A 26,396-nucleotide genomic window follows, 5' to 3' on the forward strand; every position below is an offset into this window, starting at 1 on the left:
TGAAGCCATACACGCGTAAGAGCAAAAATCAGATAGCTTGATACCGACCTAGCCTACAACACGGGCTGTTAATCCGTTCACGGTAGACCGTGAATATTTCAACGAGTCTATTCGCAAAACGTTCTGTCGTCTGGGGATATCGCCAGTGTAACGTTACTTGGATATTTGTTTCAATACAAATAGGGTTTACACGACGGATCTGAAATATATGGGAAGATCCGCGGATCCGGATCCAGAACAGGATAGTTTCATACGTTCCGGATTGCAAACTCTAAGTACGAATAATGTAACGTAATCTAGTTATTTAGGAGAGAGGAGGAGTTTGTTAAGACCATAAATAGCTATAGAAGAGGAAAGATGCTTGGGTACCTGCCAGCCTAGCCAAGGTTACAATCGCTATCGCTTCGACAACGAAAAGCTTCATCTCTCTCTATCACTCTTCCATATTAGTGCGACAGTGACAGTTGCGTTTCGATCGCTACGGAGCGTAAGCGATTGGCATCTTGGCTACGCGGCCTGATACGACACGACGAATTTATCAAAAACATCATAGAAGGGAAAGTTGAAGCAAAACGGAAGAAGGGAAGACCAAGGAGAGCGTACATTATTCAAAATATCTGGGTGACCGAGCTTCGCTCGGAAAACATATAATAACTCGGAAATGCGCGTTTTCCCAGAGATAAGACCTAACTAGATCGATTTTTCGCCCCCGAAAACCCTCGTATAGCAAATTTCATCGAAATCGTTAGAGCCGTTTTCGAGATCCCCGAAATATATATATAAATAAATAAACAAGAATTGCTCGTTTAAAGGTATTAGAATATTTCATAGTAAAGTGGTCATTAAAAGAACACGTATCGATATATTAAAACGATAAAAAGATACAAAATGTCAAAATATGACGAAAACAAAATCAAAAACAAATAGCCAAGTTAATTTATTTACAGAAAACAACCCAATAAGATCAGAATTACGAGTAAACTGGTGTGTTTGTATAGAAATGAATGAGTATTCTTAGTGAATGATGGCTGTAGTAAGTCAGTAGTCGCGGAGTCGCCACGCTGACTGAGCGTTTGGTTTACGTACAAGCGGCTCTATAAAAAACTTACGTAAGTTACGTTCGAAAGTATGTTAAAAGTACATTTGAAATTGAGGATGAAAACGTATAAAGTATTTAACACTTTCGCGTTTTGAACACATATTAACTCACATTCACCCCCGCGTATTTGCGTTAGACCCGTCTTTAAATGTGTGACGTATAAAGTGATTTGTGGTTTTAAAATTTGTATAGAAAATAGTTTTATTAAATAATGGCGACAATTATATTTTATGGTGAACATAGACATTGATTGATCTAACCACTTTTTTTATACACGTGCAAATTTACTAGTCGCTACGATAATTAATTTCTACCGTACGAGTGTGTTATTTCTTCCATACCAAGACTAAATACACATATGTTAAACGACTGATACGTATATATTGGAAAATTGCATTTGGTAGTAAAGATGGAGTTGAAAATGTATATTGAAATGTCTCTGGAATAGTTTCGTATAAAAAAGGTAATAAACTACTTACTTTATATAAAATTGACAACTTTAAAAAAGCGCCGCGGTTTTTCAAAAACTCTGGTGACTGAACGCACTGCACCTTAAAAAAAGTTTTTACAGTACATATGGGGCTACTTTTCCGCACTAGTGCGTAAAATAGCACTTTTCGTGCGTATGTCGAAACTTTAAAGTGCCATATGTACTGTAAAACGTTGTTCGATACACGTGCGAATAGGTAATTCGCCACTCGTTTCGAATTTCCTATTTTTCGCACTTGTATCGAAAATAACTATTTCGTCCTTTTATTTACATTTTTCATACGGTCACACAGGGATTATTCCCGTTAGTGTGGCCCAGGCATAAGCATTGTTCGGATTAGTCCGATAGAGATTTATTATGTCTGAGCCACACAGGCGGGAAACGCCGCGCGGCAAACGCGGTTGAATATCGCGATAATTTCAGTGTCTTATTCTTCCTCGCGTTATCCCGGCATTTTGCCACGGCTCATGGGAGCCTGGGGTCCGCTTGACAACTAATCACAAGAATTGACATAGGCTCTAGTTTTTACGAAAGCGACTGCCATCTGACCTTCCAACCCAGAGGGGAAACTAGGCCTTATTGGGATTAGTCCTCCCGATGTTTCCCTTCACACAATATATAAAATGATATTTCGTACATAAGTTCCGAAAAACTCATTGGTACGAGCCGGGGTTTGAACCCGCGACCTCCGGATTGCAAGTCGCACGCTCTTACTGCTAGGCCACTAGTGCTTCTTCCAGTACGATAATTCCAGTGGGGCCGTATGAAAAGTGTCAATTATCGTGATCTGCCGTATTCGAACTTCAAGATATTCACAAGAGACGACACGTACTAGATCCATTCTAGATACGTTATAGTTTAGATTTCAACTAGTTCTCTTTTGCAGCGCAATTCGGGCAACCTATGTCACTTTTACGATAGTCCGTGTTAGATATCTATTAGATGTGAATTAGATCTCTAAGTAATATCTTGTGGAAATCGTTCAAGAGTATCTCCAGAATCGCGGAAATGTCAAATTTGACAGGTTAGATCTTAAACATATCGTTATCGTATCTTGGCGATGTGTAAAAGATATCTAATAGATGTCTATTACAAAATCCGAATCGGGCCCAATGTAGGGCGTTTCCGCGTTCCCCGTCAGTGTGGCTCCGGCATTACGAGAACATTGTTGTAGTCAGTGTTGGCCGAAACGTTAATGCAATTGAAAATGTTGGCCATTACCCATTATAAATTGAACCTTAAACCGTAACAGACGATTGCAGTTTACGGTTCAATTTATAATGGATAAATGCCAACATTTTCGATTGCATTAACGTTTCGGCCAACACTGGTTGTAGTGTATCAACTCGTAGCCAGCTACGGCGTAGCACTTATGATCTTATGACGCCTACGCGAGGCGCGTAGGAGATTCAAAGTCAAAGTCAAAGTCAAAATATACTTTATTCATGTAGGCCTAGCAACAAGCATTTATGAATCGTAACATACTTATAATTATCTTAAACTAATTATCAGAGCAATTTATTGATGTTATTATTCCATAAAAATATTGGATTATTATACAAATAAAATAAAACACAAATTTAAGAATTTCACAAAAGGAAAAAGAATTATTAAGAATTTCATGAAAAATAAAAATTGTATAAAAAAAATACTAGTCTAGAATGTTTCTAGAATAAAATCTAAATCATCTTCTTCCTCGCGTTGTCCCGGCATTTTTGCCACGGCTCATGGGAGCCTGGGGTCCGCTTGGCAACTAATCCCAGGAATTGGCATAGGCACTAGTTTTTACGAAAGACTGCCATCTGACCTTCCAACCCAGAGGGTAAACTAAGCCTTATTGGGATTAGTCCGGTTTCCTCACGATGTTTTCCTTCACCGAAAAGCGACTGGTAAATATCAAATGATATTTCGTACGTAAGTTCCGAAAAACTCATTGGTACGAGCCGGGGTTTGAACCCGCGACCTCCGGATTGCAAGTCGCACGCTCTTACCGCTAGGGTGCCGCTAGGCCACCAGCGCTTTTTTAGAATAAAATCTAAATGTCAAGTAAATAAATAAAAAACACAAAAGAAGTACATAGGTACATCGTAATATCAATTTTCTCATCATTAATCAAAATATACCTAATAAATAAATAATCATTTCGAATAACAATTAATCCCACGTTGTTTTATCATTCATGTAGTCTTGTGTGGTATAATACGCTTTAGAAATAAGTTTACGCTTTACATAATTCTTAAATTTATTAATAGATAATTCAGTAATATGGTTTGGAAGTTTATTATAAAATCTCATACAATTAACCCCAGGAATGATTTTTTAATTTTATGGAGCCGAGTGAAGGGCACTGCGAGCTTATGTTTATTTCTAGTAGTAATATTATGAATTTCACAATTTTTTCTGTACATACAGATACATACAGAATTCAAAAAACATGGTCGCAAAAACCGAAAAAAACTAAAGTAACTCTGTCTGTTACATCTTCGCGCCTAAACCGCTGAACCGATTTAGATGATTAGCTTGGAGATTGTTTATGTTTGAGGCCCATTTTCATTTCATTTTCATTTTCATTTATTCACCATAAAGTAATATGTGCATTACATGGTATATCGTTACAAGGCCCGAGGAAGACCATAGGATAGGTTTTAACAATTTAATCACCATCATCATCATCCCATGCAGACGAAGTCGCAGGCAGACGCTAGTATTTATTAAAGACAAATATAATATAGCAGGTTGTTGGCTAAAGATAAATCAATTTTATCGTTTATGAATAACATCAACAAACGGTAAATAACATACGCGTGAGCACTGGCCGCCAGTGCGAGTTGAATAAATTATTCATTCGCTATTGTCGATTGTTCGATCATGGCGTTTTTGTTATCAATATTCAATGTTGACAGCACAACTATGCGGGTATTTAGCATGACTTGACTTAAGTCCCAATCCCAAAGTCATTGTTGTGGTTTTGAATTTGGAACGTTCTTTTATTCCGTTAAAGTTCAAAATTCAAGTTTGTCCTTTTAAAATGACATCGGGACTCAGTAGGTAAGGCCGTATAAACCTACACCTGTTTTTCTGGAAGAACTACGCGTTACGTGTTGTTCAGTTATTATGTAAAAATATTCGAAAAATGTGTCCCGCCGAGTTTATTGCTTCCGTTATTCTCTCAGCTGTGCCGTGGTGTAGGGTTAGACAGACAGTTGGCTGTTACTAGCTGACATTCATATGTGCATTGTAATATGCCTAGATTGAAGAATAAAGATTTTCACTTTCACTGACTTTGACGTGACAATAAACGCTTTATCCTCTCTCCGCCAAGACGTCAAAACTCTGCAATAAAAATGCAACTGTGTCTTGTCAAAACAAAGATTCCAATCTGAATGGAACAGGAAACCTTTTTATGGGTCTCTGGGCGGCTAGCCTTAGTAATCTTTATTGGTCATTTATCTTGACACTTTCACACTCTGTCATTGCAATTTTTTTTTGTACAGTCACCTTCAATCATTGACATAGATATCTAGGGACTGGCTTCACGGGCAATAAAAATGACGCATTACAGGGGCCAGTACAGCGGTGTGAAATCGCTACAACGCGATTGATTGATGAGTTCGCATCACGCGCGCGATTGGTTGACGAGTTCGCATTACGCGCGCTATTGGTCGCAACTAGTCGCGTTAGACTGCACGATGGGCTGGAATTCGTGGGTAGCACCGCTGAACTAGTACGATTTTTAGTGCCCCATTAGCCCGTCCTTAGATATTATACGTCAATGCCTGTAATAATATTTTACACAACGAAGGCCGCAAAAATATGACACGATCTTATTTGTAGAGCCATAAGAGCAATGTCACATGCTTTGGGGCTTTCGAAGAGTAAAATATTATTGCAGGTGACTGTACAGCGAGAGCTTTGTGCACTGGTTTTTGGTAGCTGGTGATATGACAACGCCAGAAATAAAGCAAATAATTGGTTAGGTTTTTTAGGGTTCCGTAGCCAAATGGCAAGAAACGGAACCCTTATAGATTCGTCATGTCTGTCTGTCTGTCCGTCCGTATGTCACAGCCACTTTTTTTCCGAAACTATAAGACCTATACTGTTGAAACTTGGTAAGTAGATGTATTCTGTGAACCGCATTAAGATTTTCATACAAAAATAGAAAAAAAAATTTTTAGGGGGCTCCCCATACTTAGAACTGAAATTAAAAAAAATCTTTTCATCAAACCCATACTTACGCGTGGAGTATCTAGGTCTTCAAAAATTATATTGAGGTTTCTAATATCATTTTTTTCTAAACTGAATAGTTTGCGCGAGACTCGCGAGAGACACTTCCAAAGTAGTAAAATGTGTCCCCCCCCCCCCTCCCCCCTGTAACTTCTAAAATAAGAGAATGATAAAACTAAAAAAAATATATGATGTACATTACCATGCAAACTTCCACCGAAAATTGGTTTGAACGAGATTTAGTAACTAGTTTTTTTTAATACGTCATAAATCCCCTAAATACGGAACCCTTCATGGGCGAGTCCGACTCGCACTTGGCCGCTTTTTTTTGTAGGTAATTGTATATTTTATAGTTTGTGTTTTATATTTTATTTCTACTTTTAATTCAATAGTACTTAACTACGTGCTAGTATAATAAACTGAATAAATTCTCTAGTAGGTATCTACATAGTAGACAGATACTACTTAACAGAAGTAAAGCTGACTGCTAAATTAATTTCCCCAATTAAAAATTTAAATAATACTTGCATTGTAAATGCCATTTCATGAACTAACACTAAAATAGTTTTGTACGTATATTGTGGGTAGTAATAAAACATTTATTAGATCAACAAAATGAGCTCATCTTACATGCCACTTCTGAAGTATTGAAATATTCTTATACCTTTAAACGAGCAATTCTTGTTTGTTTATTTATCTATATAGTATATTTCGGCGATCTCAGAAACGGCTCTAGCGATTTCGATAAAATTTGGTATATTATGGGGGTTTTCGGGGGCAAAAAATCGATCTAGCTAGGTCTTATCTCTGGGAAAACGCTCATTTTTGAGTTTTTATATGTTTACCGAGCAAAGCTCGGTCTCGCAGATATTATTAACTATTTGCAATAGATCCACGAGTTTCTATTATAACCAGATATAGGAGTTTTTGTGGCAAAATCGAGCGTTTGAGAAAATGAAACATTCGGAAAGTTTCGGTAAATCTGTTAGGTTACAAGTCTTAGATAAATATTTAAAAGATGTAACTTAAACTTGCAGTAGGTAAGTTACCAAGAAATTTCAATAATGCAAATCAATTATAAAGCGGTACCTAATTTCTTCATTAAAAATCCTACTAAGGCCCAGCCATACAAACGAAACATCCAAAATTTGCCACCAAAATTTGAACCTAAAACGTAGGAAACAGAGTTGATTTTGCGTTGTTTGAAAATTAAACGAAACAAAGCAAAAGCGACTCTGTTCCAATTGAATAGGTATTATAGGTAGGACTTTCGGCCTTAGGAGGATATATTAGTCGGTACTTAAAAATTAAAACGTAAACCGTACCGTAGTATACACTGCCAAAAGAATAGAAAACTACCAATATATCAAAAGAGAAGAAGATATCGAACGTGTTGTGTATTTCGCGGTAGCTATCTTCTTATAAAATGTAATTAATATATATCGTTGAGATAACATCGATAACAGACATGTCAATATTTAATTTTGTCAATCACTTTATTTTGCCACAAAACTTCTATGTCTGATTATAACCCTATCCAAATACATACAACACAAACATAATACATACAACACAACAATAACATACAAAAACAATACAATTGGGCACAACTGTTTTTTGGAGGTCGATTAATTCATCGGCGCCGATTTCGCGGTCATATGGCTTTAAGCCGGCTCAGCCTCATTGCTAAAAATGTTTTCACGGCTGTATCATTTCTAGTGTATCTTGGCCCGCGATCCTTGAGAAGAAAGTGGACGCTAACCCTAATAGAGAAATATAGTACCTAAGACAAGAGTGCTCACTCCATACATCAGTTTTAGTAACAAAAAGACTATTAATTTCAGTGTCTACATCTAGCATCGAGTAGCGGAACTATCAGTACTGCTACTTGAGAATAGATGTAGCATCGACCGGAAAGTCTAATGCTCAACAACATAAGACTTTCCGGTCGGTGCTACATCTATTGTCAAGTAGCAGTACTGATAGTTCCGCTACTCGATGCTAGATGTAGACACTGAAATTAATAGTCTTTTTGGTATCAAAACTGATGTATGGAGTGAGAGAGTCATCAGTGGAGTGAGCAATCTATGTATTTTTTTCTCTATGACCCAGGCGACCGATAACCAGGGGGGCTACCGCGAAAACCGACTTGTTACTCTTATTACGCGTTCATTGGGGTAAAAGAGACAGATCCCGCAATTTGCGAACTTCGATTTTCACGGTTATAGCCTAGTACGGCTACCATCAGTTTGGCACTGACATAAACGCCATCGAGAACGTAATTTACTTTGTATACATCTCGCTCGTACTCGCAGATTAATGCGAACGAGATGTATAGAAAGTAAATTACGTTCTCGATAGCGTATATGCCAGTTTTGACACTGTCAGTGACTCATGGTACGGGCTCAGGCCCCGTAGACAACATGCCAATCGCTACCGCTAAGTAGCGAACGTAACGCAACAGTCACGGTCACACTAATATGGAAGAGTGATAGAGACACAAAGCGATTCGACGGCGAGCGATTGTCACCTTGGCTAAGCCGCCTGGAGACTTGAGTTGCGCATTAAAAAAAAAAAATTAATACGCGATTAAGTCCCGTTGTAAATGTGTAAAAATCGTGAAAATTTCAATCGGTGTTTAAAAAAAAACTCAATAAAATAAAGCATTCTACTCGGGGCTTTAAAAATTCGGAAGTTTTTACTCACACTAATTAATATATGAGTATCGATCAGCCGGCTTAGTCGAGCCTTGAGCGGTTCACGTTCTTAATGTGTTAATTACCACACCGACAGCTCTACCCCTACCATGATTCTAACACCGCCGTATTCTCGACTGTCTCACTCATACTAATACTGTCTCACTCACACTAATGTGTGAGATACACTATTATAATTCACGTGTAACTACTGGGGGCATCGTTCAGCCGGCTTAGTCGAGCCTTGAGCGGTTCAAGTTCGTAATGTGGTAATTATCGCACCCCTACCATAAATCTAACACCGCCGTATTCTCGACTGTCTCATACTAATACTGTCTCACTCACACTAATGTATGAGATACTCCAGTATAATTCACCTGTAACTATTGGGAGCATCGTTCAGCCGGCTTAGTCGAGCCTTGAGCGGTTCACGTTCTTAATGTGTTAATTACCACAGCGACAGCTCTACCCCTACCATGATTCTAACACCGCCGTATTCTCGAATGTCTCACTCACACTAATACTGTCTCACTCACACTAATGTGTGAGATACACTATTATAATTCACCTGTAACTATTGGGAGCATCGTTCAGCCGGCTTAGTCGAGCCTTGAGCGGTTCACGTTCTTAATGTGTTAATTACCACACCGACAGCTCTACCCCTACCATGATTCTAACATCGCCGTATTCTCGACTGTTTCACTCATACTAATACTGTCTCACTCACACTAATGTATGAGATACTCTAGTATAATTCACCTGTAACTATTGGGAGCATCGTTCAGCCGGCTTAGTCGAGCCTTGAGCGGTTCACGTTCGTAATGTGGTAATTACCACACCGACAGCTCTACCCCTACCATGATTCTAACACCGCCGTATTCTCGAATGTCTCACTCACACTAATACTGTCTCACTCACACTAATGTGTGAGATACACTATTATAATTCACCTGTAACTATTGGGAGCATCGTTCAGCCGGCTTAGTCGAGCCTTGAGAGGTTCACGTTCGTAATGTGGTAATTATTATCGCACCGACAGCTCTACCCCTACCATGATTCTAACATCGCCGTATTCTCGACTGTTTCACTCATACTAATACTGTCTCACTCACACTAATGTGTGAGATACACTATTATAATTCACCTGTAACTATTGGGAGCATCGTTCAGCCGGCTTAGTCGAGCCTTGAGAGGTTCACGTTCGTAATGTGGTAATTATTATCGCACCGACAGCTCTACCCCTACCATGATTCTAACATCGCCGTATTCTCGACTGTTTCACTCATACTAATACTGTCTCACTCACACTAATGTGTGAGATACACTATTATAATTCACCTGTAACTATTGGGAGCATCGTTCAGCCGGCTTAGTCGAGCCTTGAGAGGTTCACGTTCGTAATGTGGTAATTATTATCGCACCGACAGCTCTACCCCTACCATGATTCTAACATCGCCGTATTCTCGACTGTTTCACTCATACTAATACTGTCTCACTCACACTAATGTATGAGATACTCTAGTATAATTCACCTGTAACTATTGGGAGCATCGTTCAGCCGGCTTAGTCGAGCCTTGAGCGGTTCACGTTCGTAATGTGGTAATTACCGCACCAACAGCTCTACCCCTACCATGATCCCAACACCGCCGTACTCTCGACTATCTCACTCACACATATATGAGATACACTAGTATAATTCACCTGTCACTATTATGGGTATCGTTCAGCTTATAGTCGAGCCATGAAAGCGCATCACGTTCGTAATGTGGTGATTTCGGGTGAACCGGCTTAGTAGCTACTGAATGTTCATTGAACATCTCACTCGCACCAATATATGCAAGAGCGATATACACATGACTGTGAGTTTTTGCAGTCGCTAGCGTTAACGGTCGACGTATACTCGTGGTAAGGGTACGTAGCCTTGACTCCCTTCAGGCCGTGCTTCCGTATTGACTCAGCGAGTCTCGTTTTCAGTTTCGGGTGGGTTTTCAGCACCTACTGCACGATGGCGGTTTGGTGCAACCGACCCTAAGTGTCAAACTTGTGTTGCATTTTGTACGATAGTTCACAAAGATCTATACAAGCCAACGTTCCAAAAATAATTATATTTACACAACCTTATATACTGACAGTATTTTAGATTCCTGGCAGTCTAGCATGAATTGCGTTCTCGAGCGCGACTCCATACATCTAGCGCGACTTCAAGTATGGACTCGCGCGCGAGAACGCAACTCATGCTAGACCCCCTGTTTGTATATTTTTGGCTTGAAAACTCGCCTGTACAACGACATGAGTTCTTTTATTACATTAATACTTTGTAAAATTTTAGCTCACACTAACTAACTTTGACAAAAGCATATCAATCCAATTTATTTCCAATTTAATGTAGACCAACACGTATGTAAGATACAAGAACTAGGTCAGACAAAAGGTTTTTAAAATGTCAACAACAGAATTCTGAAGTATGTGGTTATACTTATCAAAGACAGAATATACGAAGTAAACCTAGTTTTAAGTGCTTTGATAGAATATAATATTAAGTACTGCAGCTTTTACTTAGTGTCCGACCGAAACATGATTTTTTGCCGAAACCGAAACCGAAACCGAATGTTCGGCTTTGGCTCTAGTTTCGGCCGAAACCGAAACCGAAACCGAAACTTTTGTAGACTTGTTAAAATCGTTGAAAAAATGTCATAAAACCGCTTTTACACACATATTATGGGGCTGTCAACACACAATGTCCTTGAAATTGATGTTACTTAAGCAGGTTTTTATGAAAATTACTAGAGTTAGACCAAGATAATTCTGCAACGATTTTGATAAGTTGATAACACACGCAGTGCAAGTGTTATTTTAAACGTCAAAACTTCTATGAAATTATGACGTATAAATAACATTTGCACTAGTTGCACTGCGTATGCTATCAAAATCATTGCAGAATTTTCTTGGTCTAACTCTATTCATTCACCAGTCAAGCTAACATGTAGACACAGGGTCAATCAAAAACGCGAGCGCAGCGAGCGCGAAATTTTTTCTTAACAATATCGCAAGGCCGGGTACCGATCTTCACCTGGGCCGAAAAGTCCGAAGTGCCCCATTGAGGCGAACTTTCATGCGAAGTCAAAGCCCTAGCCGTGCTTAAGGCTTCAGAATAAGTAGTTGAGCACAGACTCCAACCAATGTCCATTGGATTCAAAAGCGAGACCGCAGGCCGAGCATGGCGCAGCGAGGCCAAAGGCTAAGCTGAAGTAGAGGACATGTGGAACACAAACCAATGGTAAATTGAGGTAAAAAGTGAGGCTAGTTTTCTTATTATTATCTTGCCCAGGGACCAGTAACATGCGACAGTGCTATCTCATTCACTTATGTATTGACAGCCTCTTAAGACTGCGTCAACCGTCCAGTGGCGCCCTCATTAGTGGAAATGTGTTTTATAATAAACCAATTAATGTCTGTACCTAATTATACATGAATCAGTATATGTAGGTATTAATATTGTTGTCCTACTTATTCCCCAACTTTTGGTCTTTGTCCGAAGTACCATTTCGTAAGTTTCGGCCCGGCCGAAAGGTTCGGCCGTTTTTTGGCCGAAACCGAAACTACAGCCGAAACATGATTTTTTGGCCGAAACTGGCCGAAACCGAAACCGAAACCGAACCTTCGGTCGGACACTACTTTTACTTTGATGTACCTAACGAGTTGCCTTTTGCTGACATATTATGATCTTACCATAAAATATCATGTCCATAACATAATGACATAGCTTGTATTGTTGATGGGTAAATAACATGGCTTTGTATTGGCGAGAAAAAATGTAAGTTCCCTGAGGAATTGCATTTGTTTAAATCATATACTTACCTACTGTATTATTTTTACACGGAAAATCCGGAATTTAAACTAGGTACTTAAAATGTAATCATACTTAGATGAAATTGTCAAAAACGCGTATACGTAGGTACCCGTTGCCGAAAAATAGAGATAGAACACTATAATAATTTTCAAACTCGAAGGGTAGGATGACACCTGTCATCTCCATATAATGTATAACCTAAAAACGCCAAATCTCGCAAAAGTGTATTGAAATGACATGTGTGATTCTACCCTACGCCTTTGAAAAACATTAGGTATACGTAGATTCATAATTTGAAAGAAAAGTACAGTCAGCGATAAAAGATTCTATCAAAAATGTAATTTTTGACTGTAAACTTATTTGTGTGTGCAGGCAGAGGGGGAGGAGATCCACTTGGACGAGGAGATGGACCGGGTGGTGTGGGGGGAGACGAGGGCGGAGCCACTGGACGCGGCGCGGTACCGCGCGTCGACCGAGCCCCGCCGCGACAGCGCGGCCCCGGTTCCCCCCGAGTACGGTGAGTGTGGGGTACACCTGGACGAGTGGGTGGGAGACGCTGGACGCGGTACCACTCATCGACCGAGCCTTGCTGTGATAGCGCGGCCTCGGTGAGTGTGGGGTACACCTGGACGAGTGGGAAAAGACGCTGGACGTGGTACCGCGCGTCGACCGAGCCCCGTCGCGACAGCGCGGCCCCGGTTCCCCCCGAGTACGGTGAGTGTGGGGTACACCTGGACGAGTGGGTGGGAGACGCGGTACCACGCGTCGACCGAGCCTTGCTGTGATAGCGCGGCCCCGGTTCCCCCGAGTACGGTGAGTGTGGGGTGGGGTACACCTGGACGAGTGGGAAAGACGCTGGACGCGGTACCACGCGTCGACCGAGCTTTGCCGTGACAGCGCGGCCTAAGTTCCCCGGAGTACGGTGAGTATGGGGTACACTTGGACGAGTGGGAAAAGACGCTGGACGCGGTACCACGCGTCGACCTAGTCTTGGCGTGACAGCGCGGCCCGGTTCCCCCCGAGTACGGTGAGTGTGGGGTACACCTGGACGTTGGACCTACGACGGAGACCGGTGCTCTCCTAGTACGCTGGGTAAAAACGGACCTCGAATAATCTATTACGCTAGTTCTTCAATGGTAGTGATTGATATCGTGCTGGGAGATCGATCTTAGCACCCGGTCATGATCATCGACGTCATCATTCTACGTGACATGTGCTACTCCCTCTGCCATCAAGAGGTAGTAGGCCTAAAAATTTAACGTGACAATCACACTTCGGTGCAAAAAAAGGGGTTCCCGTGCCCCTTATAGAGAGAGTATCTAATTAGAGTTGTTGTTCCAGAATCGGCCCGAGAAGGCCTGGCCTGGAGCAGCTCGGAGACCGCGGAGCCGTCCCGGTCTTCAACCATGTCGCCGAGCCAGGTTAGTACCAACAGCAACTCTTAACTGTCCATTACTGGACCTTATGCCTTTTGTATTAAGGTCCATCGATGGACACAGTTAACAGTGTGGGCGATGGTACTTACAGTACCCATGAATTCAAACCTCAAACCAAGCTGTTAAATAATAAAAACCGGCCAAGAGCATGCCGGGCCATGCTCAGTGTAGGGTTCCGTAGTTACCCGGAATGGTCTAAACTGGAGCTATTAGTTTACGAGACTATTAACAAAGGGATGAAATGATGCTTGGTGACTTTATATCAAATACGAGGAAACTAAAAAGACAAGGCAATTTGCGTCATCAGTAGGTACTGTAAGTACGAGTAGGTAAGTAGTACTTAAGGTAAGTAAATAAGTACGTACTTAATTAAAGTAATAGGCGTATGGCCATGATTTTTTGTTTAGAACTTACTTTCCATCGGAGGCTTTGCATGTCTTGTCATAATAATCTATCTAGTTTGCGGAAAACATTAAATTGCAATATTCATGAAAAAACACATATTATAGGAAACTGCAGTAATTTTAAAATTATTTGTTAATTCAAGTATCAGCGGGATTGCCTCTTATGTTTTTTTTTTTTAATTCTTTCGTTCTAAAACATTTAAAAAATCAGACGTAAGAGGCAAATATTCACTTTATCAAAAAAAAAAAATGTTTAAGACCCCTATTTGTTTTGAAATACTATCCTACATATAGGGTTGAAACGAAATAAAAAATACACTCCCCTTTATGTATGGGAAGGTTCCCTAAAAATTTCTTTTTTTGGTTTTTTTGTATGACTGTGGGATTTATTGATTTATATATCCATGCCATATTGCAGCTTTCCAGCACTAACGATCACTGCCTAACGGAGCAATGCCTCGGACAGACAGACATGGCGAAACTATAAGGGTTCCTAGTTGACTAAGGAACCCTAAAAGGCATTGTTTGTTTTATGAACCGCGGCGCTCTACACGGGGTCCCGTTGTTTCCCTTAAAGTTTTAAGTCATAATGTATTGTTTGTCATATTATTATCATTAGTCATAAAACTGAAACCGTTAATATTTCAGGATTTTCATTAGGTTATCCTATAGATACTTAGGTTAGGTTAGGTTTGTTTTATGGCAATCCTGAAAAGTGACGTGTTTCTGAACCAAATGAATTATGACTAACGAAAATTCGGGCAAACAGTACATTATGGCTTAAAACTATTTGGAAAACAATACCCGACCCACCGACCGACCGATTATTTGGGAATAATAGAGACGCGTTCTACACATATGGCTCAAATTTAATTAATTATAAAATAGTAACTGCTGTGTTGGTTTATTGAATCAGTAAATACAGTGAAACCTGGTTAAGTGGGACCTGGATAAGTGAGAAACCTCTATAGCTGGGACTCATGGTTCGGTCCCGACACTTTAGCACTGAATTACCTCTATTAGTGAGAAAAAACGAACCTCTATAACTGGGATTAGCTGTTGTGAATTTATAGTCACATTTACCTCTATAATTGAGACAGAGAGTGTATTTTACCTCTTTTACTGAGACTATATTTATAAGATTACATTTTCCTAATTGTTTTTTTAGAATTGTATAGGAATTTACCTCTGTATCTGAGATAACGTCAATCTATGACCTCTCTAACTTGGACTTTATTGATCAATTTCTGTATTCTTAGTAACCCTTAGTCTATGCACAAATTCCGCATATGCTTAATTGTGTCTAAGAAACGACTTCAAGTTCCATTTAGTTACATTATGTAGTTAAAACTATCGAAACCAAAGCTGAAATTTGATAAGTAACACGAATAAATAGATTTTCATTTAATACATTTCTAAAACGCAATGAAGTCCTTATCAAATTTAATTGAAAAAATCTATCCTTTGGAGAATCATCTATACATATAATAAAGCTGAAGAGGGTCGAAAGTCTGTACATGGAAGATATTCGAAAAAAAGTTGGTTGGGGATACTTAGAATCGATAACAGAACACGTTCCAACAGTTTTTAGAATTTTTGTCTGTTTGTCTGTTTGTCTGTTTATCTGTTTGTCTGTTTATCTGTTGATTTGACCGCGCATCACGTGAAAACGGCTGAATGGATTTTGATGCAAACTTTACTAATCTGTCAAGAAAATCCCTGGCCCTATTTTAGGCTAGAAAAATTCAACCCCTAACAGGGGGGGTGGCCACTACACTCAATTAAGTTATGTTTGCACCTGAATCTTATGGCGCTAACTTAAGAAAGTGGTGCAAACTTTTTTTTGTGTATGTACTTTGTAAAAAAAAAACAAAATTTTTCTTAGTAAATGTCAAACGTCTTTACAAATACATATTAAATCACATTTATAGACGGGTCCAGCGCGGGTCTATTGACAATAATTAACATTATGCGAAGTGGGTGGTTTGAAAATATGATGTCTACCCCAAACTTTTTCATACACTTTTCGTCGGGTAGTTGCACAAATCTCTGTTTTGACATTTTGTTGGGACATCAGTTAGCCGCGACCACGACCAGTGAAACCTGTGTCGAAGTCGAAACGTCGGTAAATAAAGGTAATAAAATAAATTTCGAGATAGGCCCGTCTATAAATGTGAGTTGATATGTGTTCAAAATGCGAAAGCTTTTAAATATTATATGTCTTTGTAAATGTCAAACAATTTGGAACTTGCAATTTATTCTATTGTCCTGTGTTTAAGCACTGACACTGACTGACAGCCTGGACGCTTCGGGCCTTCGGCCCTACATGGAGCTCGGCCTTCGGCTTTCGCGTTATATATCCGCACCAAAATTTCACGTAAACCATTGCGGCTGTGTCCCTGACATAGCTTCTCTACATTTTTTTTTATAAAAAAAATTTCGCTCTCGCTACGCTCGCGTTTTTAATAGGATTTTAAAGGTTAAGCCTAATTTGATAAAGGTGGCATTCTGGGCATCCTACCGAGCGACTACTACTACGACTTAAGAACTGACAGCCTGGACGCTTCGGCCCTTCGACCCTACGCGAAGCTCGGCTTTTGGCCTTCGCATTTAGACACATACTATTGTTCTGTGTTTAAGCACTGACAGCTTGGACGCTTCGGGCCTTCGGCCCTACATGGAGCTCGGCCTTCGGCTTTCGCATTAGATATCCACGCCAAAATTTCACGTAAACCATTACGGCTGTGTCCCTGACATAGCCTTTCAATTATTTTCTATCAAAAAAATTCGCGCTCGCTACGCTCGCGTTTTTTACTTTTAATATTAAGCCTACTTTGATAAAGGTGGCATTCTGGGCACCCTACCGAGCGACTACTACTACGACTTAAGAACTGACATCCTGGACGCTTCGGGCCTTCGGCCCTAAGCGGAGCTCAGCCTTCGGCTTTCGCATTTAGACACTGATACCATTGTTCTGTGATTAAGCACTGACATCCTGGACGCTTCGGGCCTTCGACCCTACGCGAAGCTCGGCCTTCGGCCTTCGCATTTTTTAAACACTTATACTATTGTTTTGTTTTTAAGCACTGACAGTCTGGATGCTTCGGCCCTTCGGCCCTACATGGAGCTCGGCCTTCGGCTTTCGCATTAGATATCCACACCAAAATTTCACGTAAACCATTGCGGCTGATCTGACTTATTTTTCTATCAAAAAAAAATTTCGCGCTCGCTGCGCTCGCGTTTTTCATACGATTTTAAGGATTAAGCCTACTTTGATAAAGATGGCATTCTGGGCACCCTACCAAGCGACTACGACTTAGGCCAAATTTTTTAATTATAAGTTTTTAATTTAAGTGTTATTTATTAAATAATATTAGACCTAAATTCGAAAGTTTGTTAGGAAGTACGAATTTCTATGTGTATATTTCTTAACTTTTCATGCTTAGACTGATTTGACTGGAGGACAGAATTGGGTGATATTTGCCATGGACATGATTTGGATAGGTATATACAGTCAAGGACGTAAAAATACAAAAGTAGTAATGTATTGTCCGTTATACACCTCTGTGTCGTTTAAATCACGTCTAATATTGGAATAAGGGCGAAAAAAAAACTATTGGTTTTGGAGTGTAGTTTTGTTTAGTGGTAGGTACCTACCTAATTGTAAAATATTTTATCTGGACTTCAGTCCGCTAAACGTATCCATCTGTCAACTTTACTTCAATTTCCGCCTCCAGGGGAGAGAAAGAGAAATTAGGGATGAATTAGCTTACTGACACAGACCGAATTCCACGCGGGCGGAGCCGCGGGCACAGCTAGTTCAAAATAAATTCAAAGAAATATTTAAACAGACTTAAAAAATATTTAGGAACAAGGATTATTTTACCTTATTTATATTTAAATACCTTATTAACTACCTCTAACTGAAATATATCCTATATTCTCACCTCTATTAATGGGACCCTCTGTAAATGAGACAGACATTTATTTGTACCTGGCTAACTGAGAGCCTGGGTAAGTGAAATACCTCTTTAAGTGAGACAAATCTGCTCGTCCAGGTTTCACTGTACATTATATTTCTAAAAATGTAACAACCAAGGACATTACCTAAGGTTGCATGCATCTGTTTGAATCGTGCAGGCGGGCGACGTCGCGAAGCTAAATGTAATAATCGATATTCAATGTTAAGGTTAAATATGTAACACTACATACGGCGTACTTCATAATGTAATTAGGTGGGAGACCGAGCTTTGCTCGGAAAACATAAAAACTCAAATATAGGCGGTTTCCCAGAGCTAAAACCTAGCTACGAGGGGCGTTCAAAATATTCTCGGTATTGATATCTTACGACCTCTTCTAAAATTTCTTTCGTTACTGGCCGCTAAGGTTTATTCATTGACATTAAAAAAAAGTATAATTCGAACCGAGATGGTCTTTTGTTTTTCTGCAATTGCTGAACAAACATGAACATCATGTGCGAATTGACAATGTTAACTAAATTAGAACATCGATGCGTGATAAAATTCTTGACAAAACAGGGTAAAAATCAAAAAACCATAAAAGAGGAAATGGATTGTGTTTACCGTGAGTCTGCTCCTTCTTTATCTACCATTCAAAAGTGGTCAAGCGAGTTTAAACGCGGAAGGGAGAGTATTGAAGATGACCCTAGACCTGGCCGGCCTGTAGTAGCTACTTCACAAGAAAATATTGATAAAGTGGAAAAACTTATATTGGAAGATGGTCGAGTGAAGGTAAAATCTATAGCACAAGTAACCAATCTCTCTATTGGTACCGTACGTGATATTATACATGACCATCTTAATATGTCAAAAGTAAGTGCAAGATGGGTTCCGCGAATGCTGACTCGGCTTCAAAAAGACATGCGTGTAGCTTGTTGTTCCGATTTTATTGACCTGTGCGGTGAAAATCCTGATGAGGTGCTGCAAAGAATAGTTACTGGAGATGAAACCTGGGTTCATCATTATGACCCAGAGGGTAAACAAGAGTCCATGCAGTGGCACATTAAGGGTTCAGCTCATCCCAAGAAGTTCAAGGTCATCCCTTCAGCTGGCAAGGTCATGGCCACGATATTTTGGGATTGTGAAGGAGTATTACTAATCGATTATAAAGAAAAAGGTGTAAATATCACAGGACAGTACTACGCTAACATTCTACGTCAATTAAAGGATGTAATTAAAGAAAAGAGGCGAGGAAAGTTAACCAAAGGTATTCTGCTTCTGCATGACAACGCCCCCGTCCATACTGCTCATATTGCCAAGGCAGCTATTGTTGAATGTGGGTTTAAAACTGTTACTCACCCACCGTATAGTCCGGACTTAGCCCTCAGCGACTTCTTTTTGCTCCCCAATCTTAAAAAGGATCTGCGTGGAAATAAATTTTCTGACGATGAAGCATTGAAGGCGGCAGTGGAGGAGCATTTTTACACGAAAGATAAAAAATATTTTTACGAGGGATTAAAAAAAATAATTGATCGATCTTTTAAGTGTATGAACATAGGGGGGGAGTATATTGAAAAATAAAAATATCAAACTTTTCGTACTTGTTTGTTTTCATTCTCATACCGAGAATATTTTGAATACCCCTCGTAGATCGATTTTTCGCTCCCTAAAACCCCCATATAGCAAATTTCATCGAAATCGTTTGAGCCGGTCCCGAGATCCCCGATATATATATATATATATATATACATATAAATATACATACTTATAAATAAATAAATATACAAGAATTGATCGTTTAAAAGTATTAGATTATTATTTATAATGTATTGAATAATTGAGGTTACCTACCTATATAGCCAGTTATAGGTATAGTAAGTCATGCACACAGCAACGAAATCATGTAAAGAGAGTTTTTGAGTTTAGAATTTTACTTTCGCACCGATAGCAAGTTGAACCGCCAACTTCAAGATGGACCAAAAAGTTTCTTGAAGGTTTTTTCTTCCCTGCTACTTAATGACAAATGGCACTTTTGTGTTGTAGTACTAAATTTTATTGCCAGTATAAAATTATAAACACAATGTAATATATGAAAATAGAATGCACATACCAAATCGATTAGTTATTTTTATATATGTTTTTCTAACTCCATAAACAACGATCAATTTAATGCCCCTACTCTTACTAAAATCAGACAAGTTTTTTTTTTATTTTTTGTTTTTTTTTGTCATTTATTTTACTTTTATAAGTGGATTTAGGATATTATTAAGATATTTAAATTAGTAAATTGAATCGCCTCTTTGACTCGGAACTGTCATTGACATCAATTTTGTCATTTGTCCCAGTTAGAAATAAAATTTACTTAATTTTTCATTTGAAATATCTTACAAAGCTGTTTAAATACCACATTGCCACTTGCAAAAGTAAAATAAATGACAAAAAATAAATAAAAAAATAAAAAAAATCTTGTCTGATTTTAGTAAGAGTAGGGGCATTAAATTGCTCGTTGTTTATGGAGTTAGAAAAACATATTAGTGATCACGACTCAAATGGCACCCTGTATTTAAAAAAATCCTTCGCTTCGTTCAGGATTCAATTCAGGCCCACGCCGTAAATATGTCATTTGGCACACTTGATACACAATCTTCTATTAAGGGCGTCCGCTAGCTGACGCGGTTCCACAAAGCGGGTGAGCGGGTTAAAGAAAAATAGTATGGGCGTTGCTAACTGGCGCGGACGCGTGCGACGAATTTTACGTATAATGGCACCCGCGTGCGTGGACCCGCTCAGTGCACCCCCGCCAACTAGCGGACGCTTAAGTCGTTTGACAATGATACTCGGTTAAAATTTGCATTACAAACAACAGTGATATTAAAAGCGGTTGTTGTCCCAGGCCACGTCGCCCTCGTCATCGAGCAGCCCTCGGGAGGATGGCGACCGGCACGTCCAGTTCGACGGGCCGGCCCCGGCCACACCCGACCCCGAAACGACGACGAACGACGACAGCGACTTGCGGCGCGAGCAGCGGACCGCGTGAGTACAGTACTGGAGCGAGACGGCCCGGCCCCGGCCACACCCGACCCCGAAACGACGACGAACGACGACAGCGACTTGCGGCGCGAGCAGCGGATCGCGTGAGTACAGTACAGTACGGTACTCGAGCGAGACGGCCCGGCCCCGGCCACACCCGACCCCGAAATGACGACGAACGACGACAGCGACTTGCGGCGCGAGCAGCGGACCGCGTGAGTACAGTACTGGAGCGAGACGGCCCGGCCCCGGCCACACCCGACCCCGAAACGACGACGAACGACGACAGCGACTTGCGGCGCGAGCAGCGGATCGCGTGAGTACAGTACAGTACGGTACTCAAGCGAGACGGCCCGGCCCCGGCCACACCCGACCCCGAAATGATGACGAACGACGACAGCGACTTGCGGCGCGAGCAGCGGACCGCGTGAGTACAGTACTGGAGCGAGACGGCCCGGCCCCGGCCACACCCGACCCCGAAACGACGACGAACGACGACAGCGACTTGCGGCGCGAGCAGCGGATCGTGTGAGTACAGTACAGTACGGTACTCGAGCGAGACGGCCCGGCCCCGGCCACACCCGACCCCGAAATGATGACGAACGACGACAGCGACTTGCGGCGCGAGCAGCGGACCGCGTGAGTACAGTACTGGAGCGAGACGGCCCGGCCCCGGCCACACCCGACCCCGGAACGACGACGAACGACGACAGCGACTTCCGGCGCGAGCAGCGGACCGCGTGAGTACAGTACTGTAGAGTACTGGAGCGAGACGGCCCGGCCCCGGCCACACCCGACCCCGGAACGACGACGAACGACGACAGCGACTTGCGGCGCGAGCAGCGGACCGCGTGAGTACAGTACTGTAGAGTACTGGAGCGAGACGGCCCGGCCCCGGCCACGCCTTTCCTCTCGGAAATACGGAAAGGCCAGAGCTACGCACTACGCAGCTCGTAATAGAGGAATTTCATTCACTTTTAAGGTACACTCGTAGAGCTACGACGTAGATCTATTTAACGCATATATGAAAAGTCGAATACGACTTAATTTTTTACCATCAATGTCACAATCAGTCAGAAAGCAGTGTCGAATACCGCGAAGCGAAATTATTCACGAAGCTAGCCAAGATTTTTTGCAAAAAATGCGTAAGACTCGTTTCAGGGTTAAACATGACAAACGTACTCTATTTAAAGACACGCAAGACTTTGGAAATGGAAAAGTTAATTTGGACAGGTTTTATCATTTGTTGTCTGCCTCTTTCGCACTCATGAAATGTATGTTGGTATATGAATACATGATGCTTCCCTTGTGCGATAGAGATAGGAACACGCGGGTCAACGTACGATATTCCTCGTGCTCGTGTTCTTTATGAGTATCGTATTGACACTTGCTAATAATTGACAAGTGAGTGTGATCTGGTCGCACGCCAACCGTCTTTTTTCTACGGTGCCAATTCTCACTTCGGCAGAGCCAGTCTATCGCGACATTTTCGACAATGCACGTAGCTTTCTTTGCTCTGTGCTAACGGTTACACTTAGCTGGGGCATTTTATTAAAAGTTAAACATTACGCTTTTTTTTTTCAAATTTGGGAGTTTCTATGTTATTTCTACTCAGAATCATGAGCTCTTTCGATCTTAGCAGGAAAATGTGTCCCATAATTTGCTTACGTTTTTCGATCCTTCCATTCCGTTACCGTCATACTAAATCTATGAAAAATGGTAAATGGATGGAAAAAAAATTTTTGAATACTTTTTTCTCTCATTGGAATCGAAGCTCGTGATTCTAAGTAAAAATAACATAAAAAGTGTCTAAATAAAAAAAGTGTAGTGTACTACTTATAATAAAATGGGACTTATGTGTTTACAATAAGGTTTACGAATTACCATTATTTGGGCGTTTCAATCGCTTTTCTTTCGTGCACATATTTTGGACTAATCAGCTATAAAACACTAGATTTTGTGGTGTAATATGTACCTAATGGTTATTTCTTTTTACTTACGAAATCTAAAGCCACTCCCATAAATATGTGTCCACGAAAATTTTACATAAGCGCTCAAAGAATGAACTTATTGTGAAGTTTGATACGTAAAGTCTTTATTCTTCGTAACGGTTTTTATTTAACGTGACGTGACGAGATCGTGACGGTGTATGAAAAGAAGATTAAACTTGACGGCTTACAGTGTAACAAATTTGGTCATAGGGATGTGATGTTTTAAATAACTGTAATAATTATTTGCGATGGGAAATGCTTGAATAGTTATAAATCCCCCCAAACAAGTTTACTACCCGTTGTTGAAGTGACAAGTGCACTATGCCTGTCACGTATTCGCGGGCTTCGGATGCTCCGAGTGAACGGTAAGCTATTGCACTTCATTCACACATGATTTACCCCAAGTTTTTTTAAGCTGCGATATTACCGGCTATGCTCTACTCATGGCTCATGGCCCACAAGGCACTTCTTCTGCCTAGGCCCACAAGGTCCGGGCCTAAGGGCCCAGGTTACCTAGCAATCAAATAGCTCTAAGTTAAGCAAGCATAGCAAGTGTCTTAGGCCCCTAGGTCTCTAAATCCCAATGGTCAACGGTTATCTGAAGCTAAGAGCAGAGCTGTTTTGATTTTTGGTGTAAATAACCTATTCTCATAAATTTATACCCGACCCGACAAATAGTTTGTCAAAACCCTCGATGCAAAATATACACGTTAGACCGTCAGATTATTTTTTTAGACCATCAGATTATTTTTACATTAATCAAGTAATCAACTAATCAGTTACTAAAATGAGCAATAAAGTAAATGTAAGCCTGAGTAGCGGACCGTATAAATAGGTATAGATAGGGATCGGTCGATAATTTAAGCGTGTTAGCAGCGAATAATACTTTCACAATTTCATCATGAAATTTTTGTTTTGAGTTTATTTTTAATACCTGTACAAAGTAATACCTACTGTAAGGGATTGATAGCTTTTGGATAGCATAACTAAATAAGCTGACTTATTTATTAGTAAGATTTAATGACAACAAAATGAGTATCGTTGACAATGTAAAAAACAAATAACGGACTTAATGCCTAAAGGAACTACTCACTACTACTGTGATACTGCTATTGGTACTTTAATACGTGTACCTATATAGTGCAGCAAAACTATTTTTCTCAAAAATGGACGGCAAAGTCGACGTTGCCGGTTAAAACATAGGTCGCGAAGTGCGTAGTTTATGGTCATTCAAAAAATTAAAAAGTTAAAAACATTGCAGTTTCGATTTCAATATTCTTCGGAATATTTGAGCCAGAACACTTATGGGTGACGTCATATCGTGGGATTCGACAGGTTAAAACGAATCCTCAGCCTGCAAGTATCTATTTCCGAACCTCGACAATAATGTAGTAATAATAGGTACCTACCTAATAAACACTACCCTAAAGCTTCAGCCCATTAGATTACGATTAGCGTGACCTACCGCCAACTCTCGGCTAGGGTTGAACAATGACTTAAACTACATTTTCAAATAAACTCGCGTCCGCTAACATTTTTTTTGTTTTTTTTTTTTATTTAAATAAATAAATATTATATGACCACCTTACACAAATTGACTAAGCCCCACAGTAAGCTCAAGAAAGCTTGTGTTGTGAGTACTCAGACAACGATATATATACTCGTATAATATACAAATATGTACTTAAATACATAGAAAACAACCATGACTCAGGAACAAATATCTGTGCTCATCACACAACTAAATGCCCTTACTGGGATTCGAACCCAGGACCGCGCCTTCACAGGCAGGGTCACTACCCACTAGGCCAGACCGGTCGTCAAGCAATCCGGGTTTAACCCTTAAATGCATTATGATGTAGATCTACATCGTATATTTTGATGGCCCGTGGCTCAATATGCATATATTATTTTCTAATTAAGTACTGTTTTGTTTTCTTTATTTTTCCCACAATCTATACAACATTACCCATCTATTTCAATTTATTAGGAAATTATACAAAAAAATCATGCATTTAAGGGTTAAATCCTACGGAAGACCGGATTCATCAGACGCAGGTCGGAATGAGAGTACCTAAACACATTGACAGATCGTCTATCGACGTTATTATGATTGGTTTAACTCTTCTACTGTAATACATAGATATATGAAAATTTTTACAAGCTCTTGACTTAATTGACGTTATACATAGTAAACCAGGTATTTTGGGTGTACCTACACCCAAAATACGAAATCTTTTTACTCTTATCGATTGACAAAATTACTTTATCGTCAGTCACAATAAAGTCTAGAAAACTCTCGACTATTTTTGATACATAGCATACTTACCTTGAGTTTTTGATAAAAATTTCAATAAACAATTTTTTTCATGGCAGCTGTTCTATGTAGAAATGAACTGTTATAGGGATTATCATTGGGCGCGCGAGGTATAAATAGGGCCCGATTCGGATTTTGAACTAGGTATCTATTAGATATCTAGCTGTCATACATCACCAAGATATGTCAGAGTCAAACAAGTGTCAAAAGTAACGTTTTTGTTTGAAGAAACGTCACTTTTGACACTTGTTTGACACTGACACAATCCATCCAATCCAATCCATATCGTTTCGATATCTAATATTTGACGTATCTTAAAGTTCGAATATGGCTGACAATGTCTGTGCCCACGCGCAGCAACCCTAACTGCCTCTCGGTCACTGTCAAGGCACCGCGGGCGCAGACCCAAACGCCACGCGATGCCAACATTTACCTATTTTAAAACTGCATTGGAAATTATGAAAATTATTTGATATTGATTATTTGATACACGAGTTGTTGGACTTGTATGTGCGCGTGAATTGTAGGTTGTCGTTTAATGACATACAAAGCAAATGTAAAGTTTAGATTTTTGCGTAATATAAGTACCTAATAAAGTATTATGTCGCTGTTAAATAAATAAACCTATGACAAGTTGTTAAAATTTAATTATTACTTAGTATGGATAAACTGATGTTTTAGAAAGTACAATTAATGTGAAGTATATTCGAAACATACACCCCTAATAGCGACTTTTTTTCTATCGATGTATTTCAACATAAACGGCTGTGTGACTCACGATCAACATGTATTTTAAGATGTTTCCTCATTAGATGCAGCCTCTCCGGCGTGCAAGGGGGACATCTCTATATAGATACATAACGCTGTCTCGCTCACAGACCGGAGTGGCGTACAGATTCA

The 26,396-nt window shown here is 40.1% G+C and overlaps 1 protein-coding gene across 1 annotated transcript in view; it reads left to right on the forward strand.

The window, feature by feature from the left end:
• Window positions 1-26,396, forward strand: part of LOC134660941 (anion exchange protein 3) — a 92,834-nt gene that overhangs the window by 51,957 nt on the left and 14,481 nt on the right. The window contains exons 2-4 of the mRNA XM_063516828.1: window positions 12,732-12,876; window positions 13,701-13,780; window positions 21,052-21,191. Coding sequence (XP_063372898.1) covers window positions 12,732-12,876; window positions 13,701-13,780; window positions 21,052-21,191 — 365 coding nt within the window. The remainder of the gene's footprint in view (window positions 1-12,731; window positions 12,877-13,700; window positions 13,781-21,051; window positions 21,192-26,396) is intronic.

This window comes from Cydia amplana, chromosome Z, assembly GCF_948474715.1.
Source record: "Cydia amplana chromosome Z, ilCydAmpl1.1, whole genome shotgun sequence".
Lineage (NCBI taxonomy): Eukaryota > Metazoa > Arthropoda > Insecta > Lepidoptera > Tortricidae > Cydia > Cydia amplana.